General features: G+C 43.6%; 1 protein-coding gene across 2 annotated transcripts in view; it reads left to right on the forward strand.

Annotated features, from left to right (window-relative positions):
• zdhhc8b (zinc finger DHHC-type palmitoyltransferase 8b) overlaps nt 1–11,306 on the forward strand; it is an 82,315-nt gene that overhangs the window by 68,071 nt on the left and 2,938 nt on the right. For both annotated transcript variants that reach the window (XM_061818617.1, XM_061818618.1), the window contains exons 3-10: nt 666–823; nt 1,063–1,235; nt 1,351–1,453; nt 1,654–1,745; nt 3,744–3,876; nt 8,355–8,460; nt 9,656–9,762; nt 9,848–10,911. In XM_061818617.1, coding sequence (XP_061674601.1) covers nt 666–823; nt 1,063–1,235; nt 1,351–1,453; nt 1,654–1,745; nt 3,744–3,876; nt 8,355–8,460; nt 9,656–9,762; nt 9,848–10,911 — 1,936 coding nt within the window. The remainder of the gene's footprint in view (nt 1–665; nt 824–1,062; nt 1,236–1,350; nt 1,454–1,653; nt 1,746–3,743; nt 3,877–8,354; nt 8,461–9,655; nt 9,763–9,847; nt 10,912–11,306) is intronic.

An 11,306-nucleotide genomic window follows, 5' to 3' on the forward strand; every position in this document is an offset into this window, starting at 1 on the left:
CGTTATTTTACACCGCCTCATAGTACGTACAGATACCTGAAAAATCTGCCCAAGTACAATAATAAAGTACTTGTACGTCGTCACTTGAGAGTGTCTGCTTGGGTCACACGTCGCATCCTTTGATGCATCTTTCTGACCTCCGCACAGCATTGATGTCGTCCTCCCACCTTGAGGGTCGAAGGTGCGCTGGGAAGTGGCCATAGCAAGCGTGACAAGTCACCGTGGTTGCTTTTTTAAAAAAATCTCCTCCTAGTTTTATTTCCCCTTCCAGACCCTCTGGCCATCCCCCGTTACTATCATTGTGATGCACAATTCCCTGAGCTGAAAGGGGACATGGATGACAATAACAAGAGGGGAATATTCTGAGCTTGTCATCCCCTCCCATTGACTTGAATTGAAGCTGGCGAAATGATCATCGCTGTGGACTTTGAATGCAAGCATCGCCACTTCATCCACTGTCACATCATAAATGATCCATGTTGTCAGGGGCGGTACCAGCTCGAATGGCGCCTTGCAGAAGGCTAAATAGAACCACATTGCTTCTCAGCCAACATTAGACGTCAGCTATGTGTCAACAAGCGACAATTATGAATCCTCTATTTTTGCATAAATTAAGAAAGGAGCTCAAATACCCTTTACCTAAATGTGTGATGATGCGTGCACAGCGGACGAGGATGAAGACAAAGACGATGACTTCCGAGCACCTCTCTACAAGAATGTGGAGATCAAGGGGATTCAGGTTCGGATGAAGTGGTGTGCCACCTGTCACTTCTACAGGCCGCCTCGCTGCTCACACTGCAGTGTCTGTGACAACTGTGTTGAGGTGGGTGTCTAGGTGCGTGTATATGTCACTGTAAATGCATATATATAGCATACTGTCCATTATGTACTGTAGCTTTAAGATCAAAATCTTACTTGCCTATATTTGCCTGTATGTCATTGTTTTGTTAAAAATGCTGTTTGCCAGGAATCCCGCTCATTTGAATTCTCTTTGCACCTCAGAATTGTAAATAATCATCCGGGCGTTGTAGATTTGATAAAGAACAGGTTCTTTCTTTTCAGGACTTTGACCATCACTGTCCATGGGTCAACAACTGCATTGGACGGAGGAACTACCGCTACTTCTTCCTCTTCCTGCTGTCTCTGAGCATCCACATGTTGGGAGTTTTCACCTTCAGCCTCATCTTTGTGCTCCACCATCGGGAGAGACTGGGGGCGTTGCACACCACCATCACGTATGCTTTATACACTCAACTTGAAAGTTTTGCTATCATTTTAGATCAAGTGTGAACATCTTGGAAACATTTTGTGAGCTGATGTTCTTGTTTGCCTTCGCTGTTTAATTCCCAGATTGGTGGTGATGTGCATCGCTGGACTTTTCTTTATTCCCGTCATGGGTCTCACGGGCTTCCACATGGTGCTTGTGGGTAGAGGTCGAACTACAAATGAACAAGTGAGGAGACGTAATTGATTAGTGAGGCTCTAAAAAAACTATCATGAACTCAAAAGAAAAGGAATGGTGACGATCTATTCAATATGACTGGATCTTTCTAGGCTGAAGTCCCTGGAGTAATGTGTGTGTGTGTGTGTGTGTCCTTGTGTGTGTATGATGATTGTCTGTCGAAACTCTCAGCAATGTTTTGTGTTCCTCAGGTAACGGGCAAGTTTCGTGGAGGAGTAAATCCCTTCACGAAAGGTTGCTGTGGCAACGTGGAGTACGTCTTGTGTAGTCCTCTGGGGCCAAGGTAAGATGCTTTTCACAGTTTAAAAAGTGAAACATTATAGAGATGCCCTACACTCACTCAAAGTGAAATATTTCATGCTTTTTGCAATATCGGTGTAAATTTGATGATTAGCACTTACAGCAAATGAAAACCCCAAATGCATAGAAACTGTAATGTTTCATAACAAATAATCGAGCAACAATGAAAAGGATTTCTAATCACAATCAGCTTTAATGGCTAAGTATGTAAAAACACACAAGGAATTTGTCTCCGGCAGCTGGTGCCGCCCTGGTACGACATTTAGAACAAAGAACAAGAGACCTTCAGTTAGTTATAAGAGTCAGAGATGTGGAGGATGCAGTCTTCTTCATTTCGTGCAGTAAAGCATTATGTTGAGCTTTCCAGTGTGCCCTTACCCGTTCACGGTTCCCGTTATAGACCACTGCAATGACAACTGGGAAAAGGGAGAAGTTTAAAGTGACGAATCGTGCGATAGTCTACAGCACAGGTGTCAAACTCAAGGCCCGAGGGCCAGATCTTGCCCGCAGCATAATTTTGTGTCGCCTGCGAAGGCAAATTATGAGTATCAACTTCCATTATTTGTGTTAAAATCTGTCCTAAAATTCCCAATTGTCATGTCATAAATGATAACGTTGAGATATTGCAAGCATTATTTTGTTCCCAAACATCAGCAATCATTCAAAAACCCATTACCCTTGATTTCTGATTCCAAAACTAGCTCATACATTTCATGTGTAAATACTGAATGATGAGGTGAAAGATTTTCATGCTTTCACAGTCAGAACGGCCCTCTGAGGGAAATCGTGACTAAAATGTGGCCCGCGACAAAAATGAGTTCGACACCCCACATCTACAGTATATATTACTAATAGTAATACTGATTGGACCAGCAGGATGTGAGGGTGTGTCCCAACAATGCCACAAGGCATAAAAAAACTAGGTTCACTGATCATCAATTTAATGACTTAATAGACAGAGGGAAAAAACTGGATGCCTGCTACATTTGACTTGTATTGATTGGTAGCGCTTACCTGATGGAAGGAGCTGGAAGAGCTGGTGGCCGGAATGTGGAGTGTCCGAAAGGATTCTGCCCACTCCAGTCCTAGTTCGAGTGGCGTGCAAGTCTTCAAGGGTGGGTAGAGTGGAGCCGACAATTCGTTCAGTTGCAAGTACTGGGACATCCTTTTCTTGGCTTTTTTGTGGATGGAGTTGATGTTCATATCCCACTTCAGGGCCTCTGAGACTATGATTCCCAAGAACTTGAATCTCTTGACGGTTGACACAAGACACTTGGACAGCGTGAGGGGCAACTGTGGTGAAGGATGCATCCTGGAGTCCACATTCATCTCTACAGGCTTTAGAGTGTTCAACACCAAGTTATGTTGGCCACACCAAAGCTCCAGTGTTGCTACTTCCTGTCAATACGCAGACTTGTCACTGTCTTTGTTGAGGCTGATGATGTGGTGTCATCTGCGAACTTCAAGAGTTTGACAGCCGGGTGCCTCAAGGTGCAGTCATTTGTGTAGCGCGAGAAGAGCAGAGGGGAGAGAACACAACCTTGGGGTACCCCGGTGCTGATCATGCGCATGGATGAGGTTGTGTCCTCCAGCCTCACCTCCTTTGTCTTGCCCTTGGGAAAAGTCTTTTTCCAAGTGTTTAACAATGTATGAGTACTGTACTGTGACACAAATGAGACTGTGGTAGGAAAGTTCATTTCTTGAGATGTACCTGTAATGGTCAATGGGAGTCTAATGGTTGGCAGTGTGGGTTCCGTTCCCACTCAGTGATGGTTAGACCATGAATATGTGTGTATGTGCCCTGTAATTGACTGTCCACCTTTCACCTGCCATTTTCCCAAAACTAGATGGGATCAGCTCCAGTATATATACAATAGCGCATATACTGTATTGTTTCTCTGATTGTGACAAAATGCAGCAATGCTACAGATAATGGTGGTGTACATCAATGTGATCATGCATATTGTTTCTTCCCATGCAGGTACATAGTGGACCCACGGAAGAAGCCCCACATCAAAATTCAACCCCCGTTTATCAGACCAGAACTTTCAGACAGGCAAATCACCATCAAGGTCAATGACAACGGCATCCAAGGCACTGTTATCAGCTCCAAGGTGAGATTTTGTACTTAATCTACAGCTTTTGAAAAATAATTTTCAACAATCTGCCTCCTTGATGCCCACTCCCGTAAACTTTGATTTACTGTGCCACTGCTATTACCAGGTACTTGTTTCAGAATCACATTGGAGACAGTTGAACTTCACAGAACTATTTGTAATGAAATAACAACAAAAATAAAATCAGGTCACTGATGCCCAAAAATAATTGCTTGACAAAGACAAGATTGACCTTATTTACTGATGAAATAACTGTTTTAAAAGGTCGGAGACCTTCAGTTCGAGGGTCAAAGGTTTTGGGCTGCTGAACGACCGGCTAGTGAAGATAAATTTCCCCGTTTTTTACACTCTTAACACAATTTCTATGAACGAAAAGTAAAACACTTTTTGGTAAAGTCTGTGACTCAACCAGAGCACAACAAATTGTCCACATTACCATAGTTTCTGAATTTTGTCAAGAACATTATCGTGGGACAGTTATTCCGGTATATTATGGAACAGGACAAAAATAATTCTGTACATCGTACAAATGCACCACATAATAACTTCTCTGTAATTGTTAATAAGTTATGGCTTCAATATTAATTTGTTTTTATTGGAACAACCTTGTAATGGCAGACGCAGTTGGAGCCTGAAGCAAAGTACGAGATGTTTTGCCGTCATCCAAAATATGTGTATGGATTAATTTGCCTTTGCCATTTCTTTAATCAACCTTGTTTTTTTAAAGCTAGTATAATAAATCAGATTAATCAGATCTCAAAATTTGTTAAAACCCAGCACTCCATTTTGCAAGCAAGCAAATGAGTTATTGATAGACTGAACTGGTTTGTGCACGGACAATAGTTCAGATTTCTAAGTTTGTAAATGTACTTGTATAAATGTCTACTCCTGGATGCTAATATTATATGTGTATTTCCTATATTCACGATTGCTACTTATATCATTGAAATGTTCCCATTATGGAACTAATAAAGGTTATCTTATAAATATGTACTGGGCGGAATAGTGGAACAACTGGTCAATGCGTTGGCCTCACAGTTCTGAGAACCGGGGTTTGAATCCCAGCCCCACCTGTGTAGGGTTTGCATGTTCTCCCCGTGCCTGCGTAGGTTTTCTCCGGGTTTCATCCTAAAATCATGGATTAATTGGACACTCTAAATTGCCTTTAGGTGTGATTGTGAGTGCAACTGTTGTCTGTCTCCATGTGCCCTGCGATTGGCTAGCAACCAGTTCAGGGTGTACCCTGCCTCCTGCCCAGTCACATCTGGGATTGACTCCAGCACTCCCACGATCCCTGTGAGGATAACGAGCTTGGAAAATGGGTGGACGGATGGATGGATGGATGGATGGATGGATGGATGGATGGATGGATGGATGGATGGATGGATGGATGGATGGATGCAACTTTATGACACAAAAGCCTACCAATTAGCACCATGCTTTTTTTTTTTAATTGTGTGCACCCAAACACCTTGTTTTCCTCTCGCCATCACATTGCCACCACCATGCTTCACTGTTGGCATAATGTTCTTTTTATTAAATGCTGTGCCATTTTTACTCCATATGTAACAGGCCACACACCTTCCAAAAAGTTACGTTTTTATGTTTTCTTTACTGAGGTTTTCGCGTGGGAATTGACCCCTCCGTACAGGGCACTTAACCACACCTCCTGATGTGACGTCACGCCACGTGCGCTGACGTCAGACAAACAATTAGGAACAATATCGGCGCAGCAAGAAAGGAATAGAGTGAAACTGACCGATTTACCGGCTGATTTCTCACTCGCATTCTTAGCTAACAGTGAAATATCGTTGAAAAGCAGACAGCAGGGTTCAAGTATTTCAGCAAGCGGTATTTCAATGGTATTTACATGCATATCGACGGAGAAACCATTGATATTAGCGCGAGATCTTTCCAGAGTCAGAGGAAGACCGAGAAGCCACATAATATAATATATTATAACCCAAAGACGAATTCGTCATTGACAGTTTCCTATTTTCGTGTTACATATCACACGTGTGTGCAGAATCTGTATATGTATCTGTATAGCCGTTTGTGAACCACCGTATGAAGGAAAAGAAGGCGAGGCTTGATTTACGAGTTGTTTCTCTCGTTTTCTTTGTGTAACGTCACGCGCTCCCCTCAATAATTATTCTTAAATTAGTGCCGAACCTACGTAAGTCCCGACTGACCGTACGACAGTCACTACTTTAGTGTCCTCAAACATCCTTTCTTCAGTCTTGGTGTCTCGGTGCACGTCGAAGGCTTTTAGGACTGCTAGTCCGGTTTAGCTTAGCTCACCGCCGAACAGAGACACGTTTGTGCAGTCAGATCATCACAAAATACCGCTCAACACAGATCAAGAGTGACAATCATTCACACGTAGCTATATTATGCAAGCGAAGAACTGCTAATTCATTTATATGAGACATGTATTGAAACTCAAATATAGTGCATACCTTCGTGCTAACAAAGTCCGGTTTAGCTTAGCTTGGGAGCCGCCGAACAGAGACACGTTTGTGCATTCAGATCATCGCAAAATATTGCTCAACACAGATCAAGTGTGTCAATCTCGGTCTTCTGTTCCGGTTGATTTTAGATGGATTCAGTTGATGATGCGGTCTTCCACAAAGTTTAATCCATCAAAGACATTTTTCGTACTGGGTTTTCGGTTTTGTAAAGGGTACGAATTGAACTCCACCAACTAGCCTTTCAGGATACCTGTCGTCACTATTATCCGTGACTACACCTCTTAACCATATCTATTGTTAAAGAACCCAAATACACGATTAAACACCAACAGAAGCTATACTGGACCATGCAGCGTTGTCTGAGAAAACTGCGGGTCAGAAAAAGGGGCGTGGTTTATGCAGATCCCTGGCCTCTGATTGGTCAGTGATGCAGATTGCGCAATTTCTACGGAGGGGTCTATTCTCCCATGGATGCCATTTTTGGTGAGTGCCTTTCTTATGGTAGAGTCATGAACACGGACATTGATTGAGGCCAGCGTAGACTGTAGGTCTTTAGATGTTGTTCGAGGTTCTCTTGTGGTTCTCAGTCATCGTCACACTCTTGTCGTAATTTAAGTTGGTCGTCCACTCCTGGGAAGGTTTGCCACAGTGTTCACAGTTTTCTCATTTGTGGATAATGGGTCTGATAGTCGTTCGCAGGAGCCCCGAAGTCTTGGAAATGGCTTTGTAAGCTTTTCCAGACTGATGGATCACATTTCCTGTCTTCTTGAATTTTTGGCGATCGTGGCATCATCCATTAGTTCTTGAGCTCTTGTAGCCTATTTCATGTTCTCTGACAGATTCTATTTGTGATTTCTTGATTCCACAAGTATGGTGCTAATCAGGTTTGGGTGGGGCTTGTGAAATTTAACTCACCTTTCCCAAATTTGTCGTTAGTCACAGGGTCTTTGTGACTTAACGGGGGGGTGGAGTGAATACTTTTTCATGGCACTGAATATGAGGCTTTATGTCAGAAACTGTCATCAACCATCACCCAAATTCTACGTATGGCAGCTTCAACCAATATTTTGGATTTTATGGCCATTACGTGTTTCTTTTTCTCAAATGATCGTCAATGGCATAGGTGTCAAACTTGAGGGTGAGATCATTTCATGTGGGCCACGAATACAAATCATGTGTCGTCTTGCGAAAAAACTGCGACTGAATAAGATTTTCATGCATTTTTGTTTACCGGTCCCCCTTTTAAAATAAAATTAATAGCTGAACAGTTTTCATTAGCTTCTAATTGTCAGGATCCTACCGCTCCAGCCCGGGCTGTGCGGTTGCCCGCGCGGTCGCGCTAATTGGGAGGCACACACCTGCGCCTCATGCGGACTGATTATCCCGTGTATATATAGGACCCGGTGATGACTAGTCTGTGAGCTTCATCCCCCATTTGAGTACTCCCGTGTTTACTGACCTCCGCCTGTTCTCTGACCGACCCCGTAAGCCTGACTCCTCTGATGCTCTTGCCTGCCTTGATCGATCTCCCATGTACCGACTCCTGCCTGCCCGCTGACCTGCTCTCTACACCCGATGTCCCAACTACCGCTGCTGCACCTGACTGCCTGCCCGATCCCCAACCTTGGATTAATAAACGTTTATCCCGAATTACCTCTGCGTCTCCAGTGTCCTCCTGCATTTGGGTCCTACCTCCGTTCCGATGGGTCGTGACACTAATTTAAAAACTATTAATTTGTTGTGTGTTCATGATATGAGGTGATTATACATTTTTATGGCTTCAGTCATAACGGCCCTGTGATGGGATACCATAAGTACAATGTGACAAAAATGAGTTGAACACTTGGTCTTTGGAGAGGAAAATGCTTGCAGTCCACAAAATAAAAACTAGATGTGAAAATTTCCTTTGACATCACTATATCAGCCAAACCTAACCAAAGGCACAGCGCTCTGTCGCTCGCCACTTGTTTAAGAAGTTCTTGACACCTGCTCTCCTCCACGTAGTCCAAAAGAAGCCTTGATGGCCTGGATGACAATGAAACCCAGCCACCATTGCCACCGAAAGCTGACCGTTATAACCAGCTGAAAAACCATTTGACGTCCAGTGAGGGTAAGTACCGCCATGACTCAATATTTATTATTTGGAGGCATACTTGGATGGCTTTCCAATACACCCACAAGAACTGAAAGATGTCAAATGTAAGCAAAAGATTATGAACAACTCTGTTGTATAATACAATGGAATGCTACACAATTGCAAAAACAATAACCACAATATTTAACATATCATGAAATTATAATTTTAAAGACTAATATTTAATTCAGCTCTTTGTTGGATTATGTCAGATTGTGCAAGTGGACCCCAGAAGTATCTGTGGAGTGTGAATCACAGGCCTTTTTTTCCCTCTGTGGTCATTTTTTTTTTTAATTTATGCATGCAATTGGGATCTGTTGCTTTTCATTTAAATCTTGTGTAATATCAACGTCATAAATCTTATGTTAACACACCTCCAGTGGGTTCCCTCAAGAGGACTCTGTGTCTTGGTGCATTATGTCAGGGCGGGAACGGTTTCCCCTTTTCCAAAGAGCAACATGCCAACCTGCTGGTAATTTTATGTACTGTAGCAGTCGGGCTTGCGACCACTTGTCCAAACGCACGTCAAAGGAATTGACAATGGTAATTAAAATGAATAGTTTCAATTTGATTTTTTTTTTTCGTTTTCATAAAACAACATTAAAAAAGGGGCCTCCATCTAGAAAAAAAATCCAAATAAAAACAGAACAAATTCAAAAGTCATAAAAACTGGAATACAAACATGACGTAAAATATACAGTATAGTGCACCCTTCATATTGTATTTTTAGAAATCACTTTTAATATTGTAGCTGCATGTTACATGCACATGTATCTCTTTTGTGTACACAACAATGTAAAAACAACAAATACTTTTGATACACAACACTCCAATTAACACAATGACAAATACTCATGAAGAGAAACCATTCTTTCGTTCTGACACATGAAACTAAACTACCACAGTGTATCGTCAACTACTGGCGAGGAAGATTTAATCAGTGTCAGATATTATTGCATAAGTATCATGGCTGATATCTGCAGTTTTCACGTGTACCCATGCCTTGAAATAAACCCAACCCAATACAGACACCTGGTATCGCAACTTGTTCATCCCTAATTGTGACTATAACTATTGCCGCTAATATTATTTAGTTGTCAATACTGGAATAGCTAATATCCTCATTTCAATTATCATATATGGATATTTTTTATCTCTGTATTTATTATAGAAAGCTCTTTGTCTGGTAAGACCCACCCCTCCACTCCGGCCATGTACAAATTCAGACCCTCCTTTGGCACCATGCCCAAAGTCCACTATCATACTGCAGGCGATAAGGTAAAATGATCTTTTTTTTTTGTCTAGAAAATGCAAATAAATAAATAAAAGCTCTTATAATTCATACCCTCTGCTTGCTCATCAGATTGTCATCCCCGATGACCAAAATTCCTCCACCATTTTGGAAGAGGGTGTTCGCGGTCACGACTACCGATCTGAGCCAAACTTAGATCTGCCAGAGTACACTAATGCTCCTCTTCATCGCACTTTTAAATCCTCCCCTTTCCAGCTGGACTCCGACCCGGCCAATTCTCGGACTCTTAGCCCGAAACAGGCTCGCCTACGTTCAGAGAAGGGTCAGCTCGTCGGTCTACAGCCCCAGAAGGTCACCTCCACCCCCTATAAGAATGTCTTCTCTCCCAACACGCTCTCCAACCGTAACGGAAGCCTATCCTATGACAGCCTGCTGAACCCCAGTACCACCCCACCCACTGCTAGTGAGCGTTTGGCCCACCGTGGGATGCCTCCAGTGGGGTTCCAGTCACCCTACCTGCCCACCAAAATGTGCCACATGCGGGAACCTGAGATGCAGAGACAACAGGTTGCCGCCACATTCAGTCCAGTCATGTCATCGAGGGGCATGGGGCGTCAATCTCCTCATCTACGGGACAGGGACCAATCCCCGGTGCGGTACGACAACCTTTCCCAAACAATCATGGCGTCCATCCAAGAGCGGAAGGAGATTGAGGCGAGAGAGAAGCGATACATGCTACACGGGCATTCCCAGACGCACATCTATGCCCAGGAATCTGGTGTGTTTGAAAGTTCAGGGGGATATGGCCTTCCACCCAACCCCTGCTACCCAGACGGACCTCGCTGCGCCAGCTCCAGAGGCCCAACACCTCCGACCTATGGAGGGTCCAGGGACAACCTGATGGGTGTCGGGCTGAGCCAGAAAACCCCTGTATTGTGCCAGGCCGGCGCTACTATGGGCAGGGCACCTAGGACTTCATCCAGCTCTTTACATACAGATCACATTAGCACCAACAACAACCATGGAAGGGTCTCAGGCCACGAGGGGCTTTATCGCTCTCCTGGCCACCATCCTCACTCCCCTGCTGTGCCCCGATCGCCCTCCTACTCCCACCACAAACTGTCATACATGACTGTCCAGGAGAGGATGGACTCACCTCGTCTAGGGGGGGCAAGGTATGAATCCTAGCCCTCTGGTACTGCATGCATGCCCTGAGCCAGGGGGGGTGGGTGGGCTGGATGCCTACACAGCGATCCCCTCCTGAAGCTCTGCTCCCAATGATTTATTGAGCGCTAGTCTGTACCTCTCTCTAGCATGTAGCATTAAGTATACTGTTTGTCTGTTTATTTATCCTCAGGTCCTCTGACTTCATAAATGTGTTCTGTGAATTTCTTTTTTTTTTTTTGCCTCAGAAAAAAGTTTTGTATTCTTTCATTTCAGATTAATAAAGTTGTGTGACTTTCCATTCCTCCTTCTTTTTTGCATGCTCATCCTACATTGTCATTCATTTCCAGCACTCTTGCATCTGTATTTATTTCCATTCCATCCGGAAAACTGAGGCATGTTGCGC

Source organism: Syngnathoides biaculeatus, chromosome 4 (genome assembly GCF_019802595.1).
Source record: "Syngnathoides biaculeatus isolate LvHL_M chromosome 4, ASM1980259v1, whole genome shotgun sequence".
Classification (NCBI taxonomy): domain Eukaryota; kingdom Metazoa; phylum Chordata; class Actinopteri; order Syngnathiformes; family Syngnathidae; genus Syngnathoides; species Syngnathoides biaculeatus.